The sequence below is a fragment of the Protopterus annectens genome, chromosome 8.part0, assembly GCF_019279795.1.
Source record: "Protopterus annectens isolate FY-2018-M chromosome 8.part0, PAN1.0, whole genome shotgun sequence".
Taxonomy (NCBI): domain Eukaryota; kingdom Metazoa; phylum Chordata; order Ceratodontiformes; family Protopteridae; genus Protopterus; species Protopterus annectens.
In genome coordinates this window covers 1,229,702,318-1,229,725,010 of record NC_056741.1, presented here as the reverse complement: position 1 = coordinate 1,229,725,010, position 22,693 = coordinate 1,229,702,318, and the positions used below count along the sequence as shown (strand labels likewise).

Genomic DNA, 22,693 nt, shown 5'->3' with positions numbered 1-22,693 from the left:
TGCTCCAGACTGGCTGCGCCAACACTGGCACCCCCTCTTGTGCAGTTTCACAGTTATCTGTATGACACCTGCCTCAGACCCCTTCCCTGCTGTCTCAGCATTAGAACCAAATTCTTCACCCTCGGCTTCCAACATTGAACCTTGCAGCCTGGCTAATCACTTAAATTCACCCTTATCCCTCAGCAAACTTGTCATGGATACCATCTTGGAGGCAAGGAGACCTAGTACTAGAAAATCTTATGCTGACAAATGGAAAAGATTTTTTGCCTGGAACCAATCTCAAGGGATACGCTCAGCAGCTGGTATGTTAAAGAACTCTGCTTCCACAACCAGACAACTCTTTAATAAAGTAAAATAAAGTAGAAATAAAAATGGTAGGCGCTTTCGTGACCTCAAACTGTCGCTTTGTCAAAGAGCGTTGAATAAAGACCATATTATATACAAGTCACTAATTCAACAATCATCTGATGTCATCAATTCAAACATTTTTTAAAGAAAGAGTAAACCCAATATAAAAATCAGTCCCTCTCAGCTATTAGATATAAATATAAAGCAATAGCCATATTATGACTCGCATTAAAAATGTATGGATAAAACCATGTTAATAAAACATGTAAAAAGCAAGTAACTAATGTTTTTGTATATATATGTGTGTGTGTGTGTGTTTGCATCTTTCGGCTTTTCCCGGTTAGGTATGTTTGTATATACATGTATATGTATGTATATAAGTATGTATGTATATAAGTAAGGAACCAAGGTATTGGGAACAAATAACTAGAAGGGGAAAGGTAATAGATTGGGAAGAGGCTAAGAATTTATTTGGACTGCAGATTAGAGATTGCCTTCCCTATCAAGGATTGATATCCAAGTATAGGCAAAGAGAAATATGGGGGTGCTAAATGAAAGACCACCACTGGTAGAGTTTTTAGTAGACTCTAGAACAAGAACTGCCATCAAAAAAGGAGTAATTAGTAGAGCATATAAAATATTGCTTAACTATAAGAATCAGAGGAGGTTAGAAAGGATTGGGAAGAGAGACTGGATAAGCAATTCACAAAGAAACAGTGGCAGGATCTATGTATGTTTCCCAGATATGCAACAAAATATTAAAAATTTAGGATTTTGCGTGGAAATGTTTACATAGTTTTTATACCCCAGGTGTGGACTCCAGGAGTTTTTCCTCAGGTTGACAGCTGCTATTGGAGGTGTGATGGGAAGGAAAGAGGTACTTGGGAGCATTTTCTAGGTATGAGATGGTTTGGCGGACTTTAAGGATTCTCTGGGATACATTGTCAGAGATGCTGGGTGGGCGGATTGATATGATGGAGATAATTTTTATGAACTGGTATACAGAATTGTAATTGCCTAGACATGGTAAGGCCTTGCTGTGTCTAATTGTGGTGGCTGCCAGAAAAGCAATTACTAGAAAATGGGAATCAAAATCTAATGCAACTGTATTAGAAGTGGTGCATATCTTTGCAGAGATGCAAGTAGTGAATATAGTAACATAGATAAAACTGGAAATGAGGTCTTTAGAAAAGGGTAGGTGCAAACTACATGGGAAAAAAATGGTAATTCTGGGAACAGTACATACAGGGGGAGGAGTGAGATTTAAGAGAAGGCAGGACTTAAATGAGCTATGTAATGTTTGACTGAAAATGGTTGGGTAGATTGTAAGTGATGTATAATGTTTGTACCTGCGAGTGTCACTATGGTTTGTGATTTAAAATGCTCACAGCTAGGATTGTGTCTGCGTGGTTTGTTTTCACTTGTATAAATGTATGATTGTTTGTCTTAAGTGATGGTTTAGTAAAGTTGTTTCTTGTTTAAAAAGATGGCAGGAATTGAATAATTTACGTAATGTTTCTTAGGTTATATGATGTATAGCAATATATGTGAAGTATAATGTTTGTTAATGTTAATTTGTTTATATAGTTTACTTTTGTATAAATGTAAATTTGCCTATGTCACAAGTGGTAATTTAATAAAGGTATTTAAAAAATGTGGTTCGTTTTTCTTTTCTTTTTAGTGGTGGGGGGTAGATAGACAGTTAATTTTCTAAGTCCCTGAGAATAGTGGTGGATAGGCAGGTGGCTTGTTAGGGAGGTAACTGGATTCTCCGACAGTATTTCATCGTTTTTAGCAAGACTGTGTGCTTATCTTTTCCTCTTTTTCTAGTGCCTCAACTTCTTGCTTGTTAATCCCTTATAAAGCTTAGTCCTATTAACTCTCTGGATCTGCAGCACTCCTTCCCTCAACAAGCTGTCTACATTCTTGGAGGCAAGCTTACAGTATACAGCCTTGCAGAGTTATTGCTTGTCCTGGTGTGATCAATAGGCTTTCTACTTGTGTGGTTTAACTGCAGGGGATATTGCGCAACCACAGGCTCTGTTTGGAAGTGTCTTTTGATAAGTGCCACAAATGCAGTCTTGCTTTACTAGTCCATTTACAAAGAGGATCCAGGTGTACAGTTACTATTTCTGTTTGTTGCAGTCTGTCTTTATGCTCTAGACAGACTCCCTGTGTAATTCAAACAAGTGTCAACATGTATCTCACTTGCTTACAAATGAGGGTGCAGATCTTCACTGTTCACTTGTGTGTTCTTGTTGATGGTGGAGGGGGCAAACTGGGTGGCATGGGAAACAAGTGCGTTTAAGTATTGGTGTGGGATGTCACTGCTTTCATAATTGTACTGCATTTGTCTGGAAACATGCACCTTAGCAACAAATGCCGAGTAGCGGAAATGTCCAAATATAGGGCCCATTTATAAGGCGTCATTTTGTAAAGTGACTGAAAATCCAGCATGTCTGTTATTTCTGCCATACTTCCTGCTACCTTTACCGTGCGTTTAGAAAGCCGTTCACTAGGCTACTACTTTTTAAATTTGTTTGTAAATTAGCCCAGTTTGAGCTTTTTACCTGTAAGCAGTGTTTTTTTTAATATGCTATAAGTGTGCATATTAGTGTTTTGTTTAAACTGGCACGCTAAGCACACACGAAGGTACAGCAGAACGTGTACCAGGACTAAGTGCACTCAACCTGGGCATGAAAACTTGGGAAAATGCTTAATTGTGTTGGGTAAAGAATGTGCTTTGTCATAGAACCCATCAAGAAGGTTTTGAGTGTACTGATGGGTGTAAGTGTATAACTTGCTGTTTTGCAGTGCATTTGTTAACTGAGTAAGCCCACAGGCCACAGATCCCCCTTTTCAGGGGTGAGATTGTTTGGGGTGCTAAGTGACTTTTTCAAGAGTTGCACAGTAGGTAAATGGAAGTTGCAAGACATCAATCACTATGCACTCGTTGCAGGAAGTAACTCATTAATTCTGAGCCTTAATCCTCTGCACTGTCATACTGGTAAGTAATGGTTTAAAAACAGGTTCAAGCAGTTAGTCTAGAATCTTTTAGTTTTCTAGGTGCTCATGTCATAGGTTCATAAGTGTTTGCTAGGCTAACGACCACAATGGCCTTTTTTAAGCCTAGCAGTGCATCCCAAATGTCTGACAACTTAAGGCACCCTTGTTAATTGTAAGCAGGGGCTTGGGGGCGTGCAGCATTTAACAAGCAGGGCCCTGAGAGTTGAACATTTTACAGGCTGCCTTTGCCCATTAGAGACATAGGTGCCAAAACAGGAATGAAGGTCTTTTTTCCCTGTTCAGTTGTCCAAGTTACACTTGAATTGGGTTAGGGAGGAACTCTGCTTCATATAGATAAGGAACCTTTTCCAGAGAAGGGGGTAGTCTCTGGTGTACGTAACTGTCTCTTCAGCAGGTCTTAGTTGTACCATAGGCAAGGTTTAAGTGTTTAGATCAGGTAATTCTGGTGCTGTTTGCTTTGTGGGTATGCAGGAGGTCCATCAGAATGAGGTCTGACAATGCCTTGTATGCTAGGCATAGATCTCCCCTCAACAGCCTGTAGGAGACAGAATACAGGGCCTTGAGCCATTCTGCATAGAACATGTTACTTATGCCCTGTACTGTTTTGGTGAAGAACCTCTGACGTTCTAGTTGTTGCATATGACTGTTTAGGTATATATCAGGGGGGGGGGGCATTGTACTCGATAGTTCTAATGAATGCCAAATACAGTGGAACAATGACCTACTTGGACCTAGATGCCATACCTTTGTTTATAGGTTGCACAATATAGAGTGATTTTGTCAGTACAGTAGACATGTCCCCATGCCCCTGGCTACTGGGGCAACTTGTAGGGTTGTGTTGTCAATGATAGTTGCCAGGTGTGGATGACTTCCCATAGAATACGGTTATGTATTCCTGGGCATCTGAGTTGCTTCACATGTACATCCCTGACTGCTACTTTTGGTTGTGAAGGTTTTCTTGACGTGCAGTTCCCTGTCTGCACCACTGATTTTTCTGTAGTGTTGTGAAATGTACCATATGAAAATGTAATTTAATTGTAAATGTCACAGTGATTTTCAAGGAGACTTGCACACTGAAAAAATACTGATGTTAAATATCTGCATTTTAATTGATTGCTGTATATAATTTGAACTTTGAGAATCCGAATATTGTTTTACTTTGCTGTTTAGATGACCGAAGGTTGGAAGAGTTGAAATCCTTGCTTCCTACTGTAGAGATGCTTTCTGGCTTTAAAATGTATCCCATTGACTTTGAAAAGGTAAGAAACTGAGTCGTTAACACTGTTGTATTTAAATGAGGTATTTGATGCATTGTTGTAGAGATATTTTGGCAAATGATCTCAGGCATTCATGATTCAAAAGCATTTTTGGTGTTTTGTGCCAGTTGGGTACAGCTTGCTGCTGTTTTGCTTGATTACTTGACAGAGGTTCTCTTAAACAGTAAATATTTTTCCCAGAAAGGCGGATTGACTGTTGAAACATGACTCATTAGTGGATCATTTGTTTGATTCACTGTTTGCACCATTCTAGTATGTGATTTTTCCAAGAAACTATAACTTGGGTGCATGCATTTTATGCCATCATATAACAAGTGACATGCTGTGATTGTACCTATCCACCAAGCCATGTCATAGCATTTGTGCTGCTCATTGTTTGACTTCAGATTCTGCTGTTGAACTGTGAAAAATTCTGTCTGTAATCCCCAACTGAATGGAGCAAGTCCTTGATAAGTTGTCCTCTGGTTAACTTCTATGTGATCTGTAGCCCACCACTGGCCTGAGACAGCATGTTTCCTTTTCACCAAATAAGGAGTCTACATCTTGCAAGTGTTTGGGCAAAATGTCCTATTCCTATGTTACAGTATTCTTGTGGGATTTTCCACCTCAGGTGACCTGTACGTCGGCTGCTATACAAAAGTTTAGCTTGGCTGTTGCAATTGCATGGGATGTCACATGTAGGACCATAAACCAGGGACCTTAAATGTGACGTCTGCATGCACAGACCTCATAACTTTTCAGTCAGACAACCATCACATCTTGTGCTTCGATCTTTCACCACAAGACATCTAAAAGCTAAGTACCCTGCTGCCTTTTTTTCTTTGACCTCTAGGTGAAGCTTGTTTTTTTGTAGTAAACTGTAGCTGATGTCAGCAAAAAAGGGCAAATGTCAATGCAGGCATCGGATACCCCATAAAGATATGCATGACCGCTGCTTTTGTTTTGTCTAGGCTGAGAGCATGATCACACCGCTTGCTCTGTCTGCCAATCTGTCGTTCCTAAGACCCTACACAACCATCTTTGTAATGATCTTTACCTAGAAAGCCAACGACTTAAAAAAATTAGCACTTAAGATGGATCCCGTTTCGGAAGACCTGACTGAACCTCTGCGAAAGAAGGCCAAGATTCCTAGGCCTTCTTCCACTGCCTCTCTGCTTTCAGACTGCCTGCCAGCTACCGATTTAGGAGTTGAGGAATGTCCGACAGATCCATCGACTTTGGCAACCTTCAAGGAAGCCGCTTCACAGTTGATGACAAGCACATCCATGGAGCTAACCCAGACATTGGCTATCGCCAAGGTTGAAGAAGAACTAGACTCAACTGCCTTCGACCAGGATACCTCCTCCTGACACAACTACCCTTATTCAGGCATCCGATTCCAGGCATACGGCTAAGACTACCCCAGTTAAAAAGAAACAGAAAACTAAACATCTGGCTACATCTGCCGAAAACCTACCTGATTGGCAGTCCTTCACCTGATCTTTGATGCAGACCTTTATGGCCCTTAGGCCCTCAGCCTCTTCTCCGTCTACTCTTCCTCTCCTCAGCCCTAGGCCTGCCTCTCACCTCTCTTCCACCACCTACTTCACAAGGCAAGGAAGAAGAGCAAGAGACCTATTATTCGTCTTCTAATGAGTCACTATTTTACACCTCCCAAATAGCCTCTCCTAAAGAGTATTACTCCCCAGATGAAGAATTCATTGAAGGGGACTCCCCTCCAGAGGATATCACCTTTGGTGAGACCATAACCAAAATGAAGGAATACTTCAAATGGGACACCGCTCAAATGTCTGATGCTCAAAAAAGGTATTTTGAACTATTACTAGTGGAATATCCCTCCCCTTATGCAATTCCACCCGTCATCCCTGCCTATTTAGATGCCTTTTCCTCAGCATCTAAGACACCAGATTCTCAGCAACCTGCCCCTAAGAGGCCAGACTGCTTCTACAAGGTAAAAACAAAATGGTGGAGCACAATCAGAGAAGTATACCAAGATAAAAATGAACCAAACTGCAGTAGTGCAAAGGAGAAATTTAATAAAAACACATATCAAATAAAACAAAAATCATAAAAGATGAGCGCTTTCCTACCCATCAAGGAACTTCATCAGATCTACATTAAAATTGCACTCGCATCTTAAATAGTGTTAATTAGTGCTGTAAATCTCGTGACTTTAAAATAGGTTTCAGAGAAATAAACTCATTTAATCCCTAACTTACCTGTAGCTTGTAAAAGCAGCATCCATTTTATTTCCTGACATTCAGTTCTAGTTACTGTCCCCCTCCTCTAACATTAGGCTGACAAACCTCCAAAACTAAAAATTTCAAGTGACTGTTCCCTGCTTAAGACTACATGCTTAGCAAGGGCATTCTTATTATTTCCCCGTTTACTATATAAATGTTCACGTATCCGGTCCCTCAAGCATCTATTTGTTTTTCCCACATAGAACATTATACAAAGTTCACAAGAAGCCAGATACACTATATTTGTACTGCTGTAATCTGCACAGACCTTGAGCTCATAGACAAGTTCAGTCACTGGGTGCACAAACATATCATCACTGTTAACAAAAGAACACATGGTACAGTGATGGCAAGGAAAAGTCCCCAACCCTACCAGTAGCCAAGCAACTAGCCCCATTTCCAACTGATTTGGTAGATTTGTAACAGAGCATTCTCTTCAGAGATCTCTGATTCTTAAAAGTAAACTGTGGAGCTTCACCCAATATCTCTCTACATTTGATATCAGACTGTAGCACTCCCCAGTGTTTTTTTAACAATGTCACAAATTACAGATGAATTGTTAAAAAAAGTAAGACATTCTTGTCCTACTCAATGAATTCTTGGTCTTATTAACAGACTCTATCGGAGTGTAAATAGGACCTAGAACGGGTGTCACGAAATGAAACCACCTCATTCTGCACCTCAAATATATCATCCTGCTGGTAGCCTCTAAAGGTAGTCACATGTGTGAGTCTTTTGAAATTGGGTTAAGTAATTTGAGAGATAGAGGCTACCAGCAGGATGATATATCTGCGTTACAGAATGAGGTTGTTTCGTTTCGTGACACCCGTTCTAGGTCCTGTTTACACTCTGATATAGAATATGTTGATATTAAGACCAAGAATTCATTGAAAAGGACAAGAATGTTTTAATTTTTCTAACAATTCATCTGTAATTTGTGACATTGTTAAAAAACATTGTGGAGTGCTACAGTCTGATATCAAATGTAGAGCTCCACAGTTTACTTTTAAGAATCGGAGGTCTCTGAAGAGAATGCTCTGTCACAAATCTACCAACTCAGTTGGAAATGGGGCTAGTTGCTTGGCTACTGGTAGTTTGGGGACTTTTCCTTGCCATCACTGTACCATGTGTTCTTTTCTTAGTAGTGATGATATGTTTGTGCACCCAGTGACCAAACGTTTCTATGAGCTCAAGGTCTGTGCAGATTGCAGCATTAAAAATATAATGCATCTGGCCTCTTGTGAACTTTAAAATGTTCTATGTGGGAAAAACAAATGGATGCTTGAGGGGACCGGATATGTTAACATTTATATAGTATACGGAGAAATGATAATAAGAATGCATTTGCTAAGCATGTAGCCTTCGCAGGGAACAGTCATCGTTTTACAAAACAATTTTTAGTTTTTGAGGTTTGTCAGCCTAATGTTAAAGGAGGGGACACAGTAACTAGAACTGAATGTCAGGAAATAAATTGGATGCTGCTTTTACAAGCTACAGGTAGTAAGGGGTTAAATGAGTTTATTCCCCTGAAACCTATTTTAAAGTCATGTGATTTACAGCACTAATTAACACTATTTAAGATGTGAGTACTATTTTAATGCAGATCTGATGAAGTACCTTGATGGGTACGAAAACGCTCATCTTTCATGATTTTTGTTTTATTTTGATTTCTGTGTTTTTATTAAATTTCTCTCTTGCACTACTGCAGTTTGATTTATTTTTATCTTGATATACTTCTGCAACCAGATTGTGCTCCACCATTTTGTTTTTGCTTCTTATTTTAATTTGTTTTGGAGCATGGCAGAAAGTGCAAGTCGAGATGTTGACTGTACACCTGAGGCTTACCAGGCAGCCTCCTTTATGGGACGTTTGGATAGTCTACTTGTTTTGGAAATAAATCCTTTGTTAACCATGGATACTACTATTACAATCATCCCTGCTCATGAGAGGAGACCGGATAACTGTAATGAATTTTTACAAGTGTTTTGTTCTACTGAAAACAATCTCTACAGGTTCAAGAGGCTTCAGTGGCAAAGGCTGCATTTTGAAGCCTGCCTGTGGCACAAAGTAATACCGAGGGGTCTCAGGATCTGTAAAATGCCTACTTATGGTAACTCTCTTCCTGATTTACTGAAAGAGTGGCAAATGTACGATCTTGAAGTTAGTGCTGGTTATTTAAGACTGCTAATAAAATACTTTACCTCTGTTGAGGAACAGTTACGAAAAAGCATTTCTGAAGATATGTCTTATCTTAACAGCAATGTAGACTACTTCAGTTATAAACATATATTAGATTAACTTTTCTCAGATGTGGATCTATATGAAAAGCGCCTGATTGAAATCAAGAAGAAAAAACTGTTACGTGATGTTAAAGATTTTACTACAGTGCACATATTTTCTTGGGTTGATGAAAGGACAGACAGTCAGGGCTCTAATTATGCACGTGCTGTGAGAAACACTATTCCTATAGGCAGTCAGGCATGTATGTTCAATAGTGGACTTGAATCTGATGTTCTCCCTCAGGAGCATTTGCCGTTAAGCGTTATTGAAATAACATGCGCCAAAGATTTGCTTATACCATCGTTTGATACAGTGGCCCCTTCACCATCTCGTCCTGTCCCGCTTGGGACAGATGCACAAAAAAGTTGTAAGAACAGTGTTGGATATAATGCACCTACCTCCAGCACACCTTTTTTTACAGTTAGCTGCACCTGAGTTATTGAAGCAGAAAAGAGAGAGGCCGCTCAGTGAACCGTACTCGTTACCACAAGAAGAGGCAGAATTTGGGAGCACCAGAAAGAGCAAGTGGTACGGAACAAAATACGCAGGACTTGGTGTTTAATCTGTCCAGTGTGACACTGAGCCCTGAGCAGTTAAAGGTACTGAACTTTGGCCTTAATTTTATACCTACAGGCTGTTCTCATATTACGGATATTTTGAATGACTTGCTTTTATTTGTTCGTAATTTGTAAAATGTTCGTAAAATAACGCTAGCCTTATTTTTTAATATATTTCACCAAGGCTGTAAAGAGAGCTTATTAATGTTTGATAGCGACTGCCTTCCCAGGTAAGCGCTATCTTGGGTTGGTGCTTATCTTATTTTTACTTCAAGGCTGTAAAGATAACCTGTATATTCTTGATAGAGACTGTCTTCCCAGGCATCTGCTATCTTGGTTGGTGCTTAACTTATCTTGATAGCGACTGCCTTCCCTGGCATCTGCTTTCGTGGTTGGTGCTTATCTTACCTTATTTTGAATTGCTGCAAGATATATTGCCAACAGGTTTTTTTTAGCAACTGCCTTCCCAGGGAAACGCCACCTCTTAACTTAATTAAACATAGCGTTAGCGTCTAAAACATGTGATATCTTTTTGTTTTACCAGCTTAGGCCTCCATACTGTGTTAGGGGTGCATTTAGTATTCAATTTTTCACTATTATAAGAGCTAGTTTAATGCTCTATCTTTAAATGTTAAGACTTGATTAGTAGATTGTGCTACTTCTTATTTTCTTGATAGCTTTTACAGGCAATGTGCTTTCATCCACGTGTTCTGTGAATTGCTGCTGTGAGGCACAGTGAATCTGATCTTGCCTTGCTTACACTCGAATTACACTCTTATTTACACTCGAAGTATCCGTAATGTTTATGACATTCTAGTTGTAGCTAAGTATTTTGCTTATGTTGTGCTCTGTTTTTTTTTTTTTTATTTATTTGTACTGCATTCCAAATATTGTATTTTATGCTACCTATGTGGTCTGATATCTCTGCTGTTACATGTACTCTTCCTTATCCCTCCTGCTAATAACTGTAGATCTGTGCAGTGTTATAGTCCTACCCACCAGCTACCTCCTTACTTGAAGCATTAGCACAATATAAAGTGTAAATTAGCCTGCTACTAACCAACATTGTTTTTCACTGTCTTTTCCGTCCTACAGCTTTCCTGCCCTGAATCTTCCCCCTGTGTCTTTGCCTGGGTGGATAACTGGAACTTCTAAGCTGAACTCCCTATTGCCAAAGCAATACTCCCTGCTGCCTCAACTCCCTCTTGAAGAAAAGTGTACCTAGAGACTCTAAACAGAACTTAAGAAAGTATGTGCATCTGCTAAACCAGAACTACTGTACTCTGCTAGCTGTAGTAATACATTCCCTGTCAGGAATGCCAGCAGCCTAACCCCTCAACTATTTTTCTTTTGACCTCCATTCCTCACTTAGCTCTCTGTTCTGTTCCTCTCCCCTTCCCCTATCTCATCTGCCTAGTACGCCCTGGTGAGCCTTCGCTTGTGCATAGTCCACTACAGGGCACCCCTTTTTCCACTGAATTGAGACCTATTTCTACATCTAAACTCTCCATTGAATTAGTAAATTTCAAAATACAGCTTTAAAATACAAATAACCTATTTTAAAAACTGTCTCCTCCTGCTATACAGCTCACACATCTCTGTCCCTCTCTTTTCACCTAATACCTTAACCCACTCTTCCAACCTTAGCTAAGCCACCTCACTTACCCTTTACAAACGCTGCTCTACTGATAGTCTCTCGTTTCTCTTCTGCTCTCTGGGTTTACCCGCTCCGTTCCCCCTGCGGGCTCACTCCACTCCCCTACCCTGCCCCCAATTCCCACCCGCCCCCAGCACGTCTACATTTATTCCTCCTAAAGCCACGCCCTCTGCCACACTACTCCAGTCAATATCCCACTTCCAAAACACACCCTCCTTTTTTCCCGCCAAAACCAACTTAGTCAACTCCCCTTTATCTTACATAACCAATCCCATTCTATCCCCACACACAAACCACACACCCCCAATCTAATACAACTCCCCATACACTACTACATAGATAACATCTATTTCCTATATAGATATTATCTCCTATCTACCTTACTTCTCTACTTTTATACTTTTACTCTATTAAACCCTTTCCCATCATGCTCTCTAAACTCTCCTTCCTCTTCCTTTCTCTATTACTACTCTTTACCTTATCCTCTTTCTACCAGCTTTCCCAACCCATAATTTCCATCCACTTCCAGCCCTTTCACACAACTAATCCTCACAACTTACCTTTCCCACACTCATACTCTCTTATCTCCCCCCACTTATACCCCTCAAATAACCTCCTTTTTCGACACAAACTTATCCACTACCACACTAACTCTATCATCACAACTACTAGCAAAGCCCTCCAATTCACAAAAGAATCCAGTCTCATCTCCTTGCTAACTACTCACCTAAATTATTCCATACTACATCTGATTAGCACTCTCATATCTGGAGACATCCATCCTAATCCTGGCCCCACCACTACATCCACCATAAATAAATCCCTACTAATCACTTCCTTAAACTCCCAAAGTGTAGTAAACAAAGTCCCAAACCTTCAAGCTTGGCTCACATACAATAAACCTGACATCCTCTCTATTTCTGAAACCTGGCTAAAACCACAAATTAAAGACTCTGAAATAGTCCCGCCAAACTACTCCATCATAAGAAAAGACAGAGCTCACAAAAAAGGTGGAGGAGTAGCCCTTCTATATTCTTCCTCCCTAGTAGTTTCTCCCTACAACAAGCCTATCCCACACTTTAACAACGCCGAACTTCTCCTTACACTACTACAAATCAATAACTATAAACACATATGTATAGCTTCCCTTTATATCCCCCCAGGGGATAATATCTCTACACTCGAACTTATCCTTTCCTGGCTATCTAGTAACATTAGTAATGAAACCATAATCCTAGGAGATGTAAACATTAATTGGGCCCTTATCCAGTCTCCTACAAACACCACTAACATCAACCTCTACAATTTCACACAACTGATCACTTTGGTAACTCACCCAGCCAAAAACTCCTCCAATGGGAGTATATTGGATTGGATTCTAGTCTCCCATCCACACTATTTCAGCAACAGTGGCACTCTTCCCGACCCACTTGGTGACCACATACCCACCTTTACCCACCAGCTTCCCACTACCCTTCAACGAACCCACAACTATATTACTATCCGTGACCAAAAAAACTTCAGCCCAATAACCTTTTCAAACTCACTACAAGCAGTTAATTGGAATTGTCTAAAAACACTACCTCTAGACAATGCAGTCTCATACTTCAACTCAACATTCTTAAAATTACTTGACTCCCAAGCTCCCTTACGGACAAAGAGAATAAAAACTAAATCAGCCCTATGGCTGTCCAAAAATACTCTTTCTACCATGAGACAGAGACAAAGTCTGGGCACGCTACCAAAAACATAAGACAACTCCACTCCTTAATGAATACAAAATGCTCTGAAATAAAGTAAAAAAACTCATTACCTTTGATCGACAAAACTATTTTTCTACACTCCAAACCCATAACAAAAACAACCCCCAAAAATTCTGGAAAGGGATCTCCACTCTCCTCCACCCCAGCAAACCAGATACTCCTACCCCAGACCCAAATTCTCCAGATCATGATCTTAGCCACCCAATTTAATTCTTTCTTCATTGACTCTATTTCCAAATTGACCTCCTCATTCTCCACCTCCTCTCTATCATCCAATACCCCCTCACCCACCCCCACTGTCTCTACATCTACACCCTACTCCCCACCCACTAACTTCACTACCCCCTTTTCTACACAAATTCTTTCCTCATCAACACCTCCCCAAAATCCCCCCCCCCAGACTGCACTCTCTTCTCTTTAAATCCCATACCTACATCTACTATCAAGAAACTCCTTCAGAAATTGAAACCGTGTACCAATGCTCCTGACAATATCCCTTCTTACTTTCTTAGTATAGCTGCTGAAAGTCTTGCCTACCCCATTAGCATCTTAATTAACCGTTCCCTACAAGAATGCATAGTTCCCCAAATTTGGAAACAAGCCTTTATTATACCACTACACAAAGGTGGTAACAATAATAACGTCACTAATTTCCGTCCCATAGCCATCCTGTCCCCCATTTCTAAAATCCTTGAAAAATGTGTGCAACTTCAACTCCTTCCCCACCTCCTAGACAATAATCTTATAACTCCCACACAGCACGGTTTCAGACCTAATCATAGCACCATGACTGCCCTTCTCTCCTTCCTTGAAATCGTTAATAAAGCCCGCGACTCTGGACTAATTGTTTCCACCTTACTCCTTGATCTTTCCAAAGCCTTCGATACTATCTCACACAACCTGCTCTTAACTAAACTCTCCAAACTCTACCTATCCTCCTCCTCTTTGAACTGGTTCTCTAGTTATCTATCTAACAGAAATCAAGCTGTAAAATGGAAAAAAGCCACTTCCTCCTTCCTTATTACCCCTACCGGAGTTCCACAAGGCTCCATACTGGGTCCTCTTCTCTTCAATATCTTTATCAACGACTTCCACAAATCAATCCCTTTCTCTAGCATCATCCAATACGCGGATGAATCTACTATCATCTGTTCTGCCTCTTCTATCACTACACTACAAAAACTTACTCAAGATGCCTTCTCTTCCACAGAGCAATGGATGCTGAGCAATCATCTAGCTCTCAATGCTACCAAGACCAAACTAATGTTATTTACTCCCTCCAAAGTTACTCCTCCCGACATAAATTCATTCTTAATTACTAGTCAAAACAACACACCTCTCGAAACAGTGTCAGAGACCAAACTACTTGGGGTCCAAATCGACAACCAACTTAAATTAACTCCCACCTACAAACAAACATCAAAAAAAGCATCAAAAACTTGGCATGCTTTATCGACAGAATACCTACCTCACATCCGCCACTAAAATCACTCTCTCTACTTCCTTCCTTATCCCCTCCCTTCTCTATGGTGCCCCACTACTCACTAATCTTCAGTCCTCATTAATAAAACAGCTTACCTCCTGCTATAACAAAATTGCAAAATTCGCCACCAGCCATAAGTCTTCCACTCACCACTGTCTCTCCCTCCATAAGCTAAAATGGCTAGAACTTCCCAAACAACTAACTTACACTCAACTAACTCTAGCCCATAAGCTTATTCTAAACCCTTCCCTCTGTCCCTCCCTTTCCTCTGCCTTTAAAATGCACCTCCCTAACAGAGTTCTAAGGTCTAATAATCAAAATCTACTAGAAGTGCATAAACCTACTCATCCCCCAGGCAAAAAACGTCTTTCCTTCAGCCTTACCACCAAACATCTGCACCACCTCTAACCACTCTACCTTCAAGAAGTCTCTTTTCTTACACCTAGCATCACAGTGGGAATGCTTTTGCTCCCACCCCACATAACTAACTCTACTTAATGTCCTTTAATATCACATCCTACTTTTAGCTACTATGCTTGTTCTCTAATTTGTATTAATGTTTTGCATTTGTTCTATTGCTAGCATGTTTTTTTTTCTCTCAATGTATTAATTGTTGACTGCTATTATATATCTGATTAGTTTCACTTTATTCTGCCTACATTGTATTAATAACTTTCTGTCCCTAGACTGTCTGTCGAATATTATATGTACTTTTGTTTTTGTTTTTTTGGAGCTTTTCTCCCCAGAACTCCATTGAAAACGGGTTCTTTAAGGCCCAATGGACTATCCTGGTAAACCAACTGCAATAAATAAATAAATAAATAATTTATCTTTGAGATTGTGTTATGGCAATAATGCTGGGAATGTATTTCAGTTTAAGAAACCTAGCACGTTCGTACCAGTGAAATCCGCCTTTGGTGGAAGCCTTCTATAAACTCTGTCAGGATGATATTTATGAATATTTTTTGAGTAAGAGGCATTTTTGGTCCTAAAAATCTCAGTAGAACAGAATTTTCTGCCTTAATGGAGTTAGTGTCATCTGATATTCTGTTTTAGGTCAGCTGATAAGGGAGGAGGGATTGTGGTCTTTGACACTGTTCACTATTCACATGTTATGTGTAATATGCTTGGTGATGCTGATACTTACTTGCCACTTACTGAGCCGCAGGCACAAAGGTTAATGGCTAGAGTACAACAGTGTGTTGAAGATTTGTTTATGGAAGGTACCATTGACAAACAGCTTTATGACTATTTGTTAGTGGAGTATCCTGTTATACCACAAATTCATGGGCTCCCGAAGTTGCATAAGAATCCTATTGATCCACCTATGTGACCCATTGTGTCTGGCTGGGGCTGGGCAACTGAGGCACACTCCATTTATGTGGAGAAAAGCTTCATCCTATACGGTATGGGATCAGACCTCTCAACTGTCCCTGATTTTCAGGGACGTCCCTGATTCTGACTCAAATTTTAGCTCTGTCCCTCTTAATCCCTCCTAAAACTGGTGACTTTTGGAGGAAAGTTGGTGAATTAAACTTAATGAATAATGGCAATAATTAAGAGTTGTAGATTTTTTACCTCACAAAATGGACATTATTCATATGCTGTGATTGTGAATGTCTCAAGTTAATAGCACAAATATTTTGTGTCCCTGATTGTCCCTGATTTTTTTCTGGCTTTGTCCCTGATTCTGTTGAAATTTATCCCTGATTGGTTGAGAGGGTATGTATGGGATTGAGTACGTTTTAAAGATACTAGATATTTCTTACAAAGATTAAATGAGTGGAAGTCGAAGGAATTCAATAATGATGTATTACTAGTTACTATGAATGTAGTGTCACTTTTTACTTGCATCTCCAATGACATAGGGGTAGATTGTCATACTTTTTCTAGCTCATCATAGTGCTTATAACACCAGTAAGATTCACTTGATCTGTTCCCTTTTGGATGTTATTTTAAAACACAATTTGTCTATGTTTGAAGACTTCTTTTATGTACAACGCACAGGCGTAGCTATGGGCACGGTTTGTGCTAATAGCTACGCTAATATGGTTATGGCTCAGTGGGAGTTTGACATTCTGTTTAATGAGAACAATATTTTCTCTGGGTTCATTCTACACTACGGTCATTTTGTGGACAATGTGTTTTTTTGTTTGGGGGAATGATTATTGTTCTCTATGTGAATTTGTAGAATATCTTAATGCCAGCACAAATTTTTGTAAGATTTACTTTTAACTCCTCTGAGGAAATGGTTTCCTTCTTAGATGTGCAAGTTTTTCTAGCCACTGATGGGATAGAAACACGGATGTATAACAAACCCTGTAGAACTAGTGATATACTACATGCTAGAAGTATGCATCCAAAGTTTGTAAAGAGAAATGTACTATGTACTAAAGGGACAATTTTATAGGTCTGCCCAACTGCATACTAAAGATAGTTACATGTAGGAGTCTTGAAATGGTATCAAGTAATTTAAGAGATAGAGGCTACCAGCAGGATGATGTATCTGAGGTACAGAATGAGGTTGTTTTGTTTCGTGACACCCGTTCTCGGCCCTGTTTACACTCTGATATAGAGTCTGTTAATAATAAGACCAATAATTCATTGAGTAGGACAAGAATGCCTTACTTTTTCAAACAATTCATCTGTAATTTGTGACATTGTTAAAAAAAAATTGGAGAGTGCAACAGTCTGATATAAAATGTAGAGCGATATTAGGTGAAGCGCCACAGTTTACTTTTAAGAATCGGAGATCTCTGAAGAGAATGCTCTGTTACAAATCTACCAAATCAGTTGGAAATGGGGCTAGTTGCTTGGCTACTGGTAGGTTGGGGACTTTTCCTTGCCATCACTATACCATGTGTTCTTTTGTTAATAATGATATGTTTGTGCACCCAGTGACTGAACGTGTCTGAGCTCAAGGTCTGTGCAGATTGCAGCACTACAAATGTAGTGTATCTGGCCTCTTGTGAACTTTGTAAAATGTTCTGTGTGGGAAAAACAAATAGATGCTTGAGGGACCGGATACGTGAACGTTTATATAGTATACGGATAAATGATAATAAGAATGCCCTTGCTAAGCATGTAGCCGTAGCAGTGAACAGTCATTTTAAATGTTTAGTTTTGGTGGTTTGCCAGCCTAATGTTAGAGGAGGGGACATAGTAACTAGAACTGAGTGTCAATAAATAAAATGGATGCTGCTTTTACAAACTACAGGTAGGTAAGGGGATAAATGAGTTTATTCCCCTGAAACCTATTTTTTAGTCACGGGATTTACAACACTAATTGTTAACACTATTTAAGATGTGAGTGCTATTTTAATGTAGATCTGATGAAGTACCTTGATGGGTACGAAAGCTCTCATCTTTTATGGTTTTTGTTTTATTTGATGTGTGTTTTTATTAAAGTTTTCCTTTGCACTACTGCAGTTTGGTTTATTTTTATTTTGCTTCTACAAGGTGCCTGATGACCAGAAATTTCTAGTCAAACCACCCCTGGCAGATCCTGCTGCAATTGCCATTTCACCAGATAAAACAATCCAGACTGATTCTGTCTGCCTCTCTCTTACCTAAACCCATATGACTAAATATGCTCTGGACCTGGTCTCTCAAGCCTCCACTCTGCTGGCTGCTACTCAAGACTGCCCACTAAGTCTGACATCTCTTCCAAACTATCTCTGACTGTCCAAGCAGCCAGACACTCCATTAGATGTAGTTATGATGCTGCAGAGGCCTCTGCATCATCTGCAGCATCTGCCCCTATACTTAGGAGATATTCCTGGCTACATTTGCAACACTTACAGCACCAGTCAACGAACCAACTGCAATAAAATCCACTGTAAGACTTATAACTTCCAACAAAAACAACGAACAGAAAACGCACAGTTTATTCACAGAGATGAAGCTTTTGAGAAACACCCATCAGTATGTGAAACTCATTCAAAGATACTCATTATACTAAAAACACATGACGCAACCAACCAATGAAATTCAGTAGTTAATTAAAATATAATATATTAAAATTACATTCAAAAATACAGATTTACAAAAAATACATGTAATAAATTGAATGCAAAATAATAATTTATACTGTTTTTGCTTGGCTACTAATATCTGTTTTATAGTTAATAAATGTAGTCCTGGATATTTATTTGCTTCCAGGATAGTTATCCACCTGTATTCAGCCATATCAAACATATTAATATCCCCACCCCTCAAATCTTTAAATAATACCTGTAATACTTTGCATTTAAACTCATGCATAGAGCCCCTGTCTGTTGCATGCTTTGCCAAAGCATTTCTTTCAGTAGCCCTTCCAATTTCTGATTTGTTAAGTAATGTGATCCTTCAGATGCCTCGAACATTTTCCTACATTAAAACTTTCAACACTGTACACAAGTGGCTAAATAGATAATTATACATCTGAAGTAGGCACTTCATTTGTCAGCAGCTTTTGGGGACAGACCTTTGGGATACGGATCCAATCTCGGATCCGAGCCGGCAACTTCTACCACGACATAGATCCGAGCTCCTAGCTCCTCCCTTTACCCACAATCCCCTGCCAACCCTGACTGACCCCAGATCTAGTTTGCCGTGCTTCAAGCTACAAGCTGGATTTAGAGCTCCTGCTACTGAGTGAACAAAGCCATCCTAGTAGCAGCACATAAACCTTCCACCAGAAGGGTCTCTCGGAGTAAGTGGAAACGTTTCTCCATCTGGGCGGAGCACCATCACTTAGATCCTTTCATGGAGCCTCTTATGTCAGTTTTGGATTTTCTAACTACCCTTTTTCATCAGGGGGCTAGCTGCTCTACAGTCAAGGTACAACTAGCAGCGATTTTGCATTATCATGTAGGGCATGAATCGGGCCCTCTAATTACTTCCAAGCTTTGTAAAGCTTTCCTCAAGGGTACCTTCCTTCTCAGACCTCTGGTCAGGGAGGTAGTTACCCCCATGGGATTTATCTTTGGTTCTACAGGCCTTGACAAGCCCCCCTTTTGAGCCGGCGGCTACAGTTGATCTTAAATACCTCTCTTGGAAGACTGCCTTCCTGGTGGCCATTACTTCAGCTAAAAGGGTCTCTGCGCTTCAGGCTCTCTGTGTTAAACCGCTGTATTTAGCCTTCCATCAGGATAGAGTTTTACCTCTGGATCAATCCGTCCTTTCTGCCTACGGTATCTTCGGAAGCTAATATTAATCAATCTATTAATCTTCCCGTGTTCTTTTCCAACTACCTGAACAAAGGAGAGTACAAACTGCATTCCTTGGATGTGCACAGACAATTACGCTTTTATATTCATCGAACTGCTGGTCATAGGCAATCTGACCAGTTTGTCTCCTTTGCCAAAACCAATTTAGGCAAGTCAATTTCTAAAGTTACCCTGTCACGGTGGATAGCTAGTTGTATCCTCTTGGCAGATCAGAGTTCGGGAAGGCCTGCACCTCAGGGAGTCCCGAGCTCATTCTACTAGGGCTGTCGCTACTTCGGCAGCTTTTAAATCTAGGGTCCCCTTGGATGATATTTGTTCCGCAGCCACTTTGGCTTCATCTCATACCTTTATCAGCCATTACAAACTGCATGTTGTCTCCAGAGGTAGGGCGTCCTTTGGCTCTGCAGTGCTCCGGAATATTCTTCCATAACGGCCACCCAGGATTCAGGTAGCTGAGGACTCTGTCCCAAAGGTTGCTGACAAATGAAGTGCCTACTTCAGATTAAGAAGTTATGTACTCACCATAACGTTCCATTTGAGTAGGTATCTTCATTTGTCTGCAACCACCCCCCCTCCTTCCCCTTGACCTATATGATTCTGTTTAGGATCTGTCTTAGATAAGCCCCTTCCGGGGCACAGTAACAGTTGTTATATCGGGCAAACTTGATCTGAGGTCAGTCAGGGTTGGCAGGGGATTATGGGTAAAGGGAGGAGCTAGGAGCTCGGATCTATGCTGTGGTAGAAGTTGCCGGCTCAGATCCGAGATCAGATCCGTATCCCAAAGGTCTGTCCCATAGGTTGCAGACAAATGAAGATACCTACTCAGATGGAATGTTATGGTGAGTACATAACTAATTATTGTATTACAAGTTGCATGACTATCAATTCTATGAACTACTTTGGTTACAGGATGTTGGGGTCGTACTTAATTACATATATTCTTTTAACAACTGCAGTTATGGTATGGAAATGTGCCACACTTATTTATAGCTCTTCCAACTTTTTCTGTATTCAGTTTAAAATTCTTATAACACAGTTCTCTCTAAGTTCGTGCAATTCCTATATGCAAATTTCAGTTTATTGCCTAAAATAGATATCAACTCTGGCATAGATGTTAAAATCCGCCAGTTTTTGCTTACTATTTGTTCCACTTGTCTTGTTTTAGTGCAGAAAGTAGCAACTTATCTAAGACTATCCGTGTTACCACTTGCATTACCATACTGCCCTAAATCACTAAACAAAGGTGGTGCTTACTTGGTCCCCATGTTCTAAAATTTCCTGCATAGTGGTGACTGTTAAATTATTGTCGTAACCCCTATCTTTAAATTCTTGGGCCACTACTTCCATTTGCTCTCTACACTTCACTACATCAGTGTTAAGTCTACTTATTCAATAATAAGTAAACAGTAAGATTCACAACCTACATGCCCTTTTAGCTACTTGTTCCCCAGACCTACTATGTCTCTCAGAAACCTGGCTTAAACCAAGTACGAAAGACACACAGATAATCCCACCAGGGTATGATATACTAAGAGCAGACCGAATAACTCGTAAAGGTGGCGGTGTAGCCATGCTCTACAAAAATACATTACAAATCTCCCTTGCCTCTCCACAACCCCTCCTAACAAACAATGCCGAAATTCTACTTGTAAAACTTCAACCAAACAAACATAAAAGCATAAATATAGCATGTATTTACATCCCCCCAGGCAACAATAATAACAAAACCTTAGAGGACTTTCTCCACTGGTTAACTCAAACTCACCCCCAGGAATCCATAGTGTTAGGTGACTTCCAACATCGATTGGAATTCCTTCTCATCTAGCTCCCCATCTAGCAGCATAAATCTACATGGCTTTTCTGAGCTCATATCCACTCCTACCAGACTAGGTAAACCCCAAAACAAAGACAGCATCCTGGACTGGATCCTTACTAATAAAGATCCTGACCAGTACTCAGCAGGTACTCACCCAGAGGACATGAGTGATCACTTGCTCACCTATGTTATCAAATTCAAGAAAATCACCCCCCTTCTTACAACCATAAAAAAAATCAGGAACAATAATAAATTCAACGCCTCCATTTTTCAAACTGAACTTAAAGCCCACAACTGGACAATACTCAAGTCTCTTCCTCTTGAAGAGGCAGTTATTAACTTCAACACCACCTTCCTAAAGATTCTAGATTCCCATGCTCCAATACGGTCCATTAGAACTAAAACCAAAACCGCACCATGGCTCTCTAAGGAAACAAAATACAAAATCCTATCTAGAAACAAGATGTGGGTCACATGACGTACCTCTAAAGACCCACACTCCCACCAAACCTTCCGGCAACTTAGAAATGAAGCTAAAAGAATGATCTTAAATGATGAAAAAAACTTCTTCCTCCAACACAAACACCTTAATAATCCACAAAAATTCTGGGCAGGCTTAAACAAGCTCCTGCACCCAGGCCAGGCAACCACCCCCACTCCAACAACTTGCAAACAACAGTGCCCTGTAAACATTGCTAACACATTCAATAGTTTCTTCACAGAAACTATACAATCCCTGGCCACACAATTCAAACAAACAACCAGCCCACTCCACTACCCATGCCAGCAGAATACTACAACTACATCAGAACATCTATTTACCTTCGATCCAGTACCATATCCTCTAAAACATCTCTTCTTAAAAAACTAAAACCCACTAAGCTAGCAGCTGACCTTCTCACAGCTGAGTTTCTGCAAAAAGCAGCTGAGGCCATTTCCTATCCCGTCTCCATAATCATAAACCGTACCTTGTCAGAAGCCTTCATCCCCTCCATATGGAAAATGTCCCACATTATTCCTCTCCACAAAGGT

The 22,693-nt window shown here is 40.1% G+C and overlaps 1 protein-coding gene across 1 annotated transcript in view; it reads left to right on the top strand.

Moving 5' to 3' along the window:
- Positions 1-22,693, top strand: part of UBA1 (ubiquitin like modifier activating enzyme 1) — a 2,903,587-nt gene that overhangs the window by 2,447,071 nt on the left and 433,823 nt on the right. Inside the window, exon 30 of the mRNA XM_044080725.1 lies at positions 4,546-4,634. Within this exon, the coding sequence (XP_043936660.1) occupies positions 4,546-4,634 (89 nt within the window). The remainder of the gene's footprint in view (positions 1-4,545; positions 4,635-22,693) is intronic.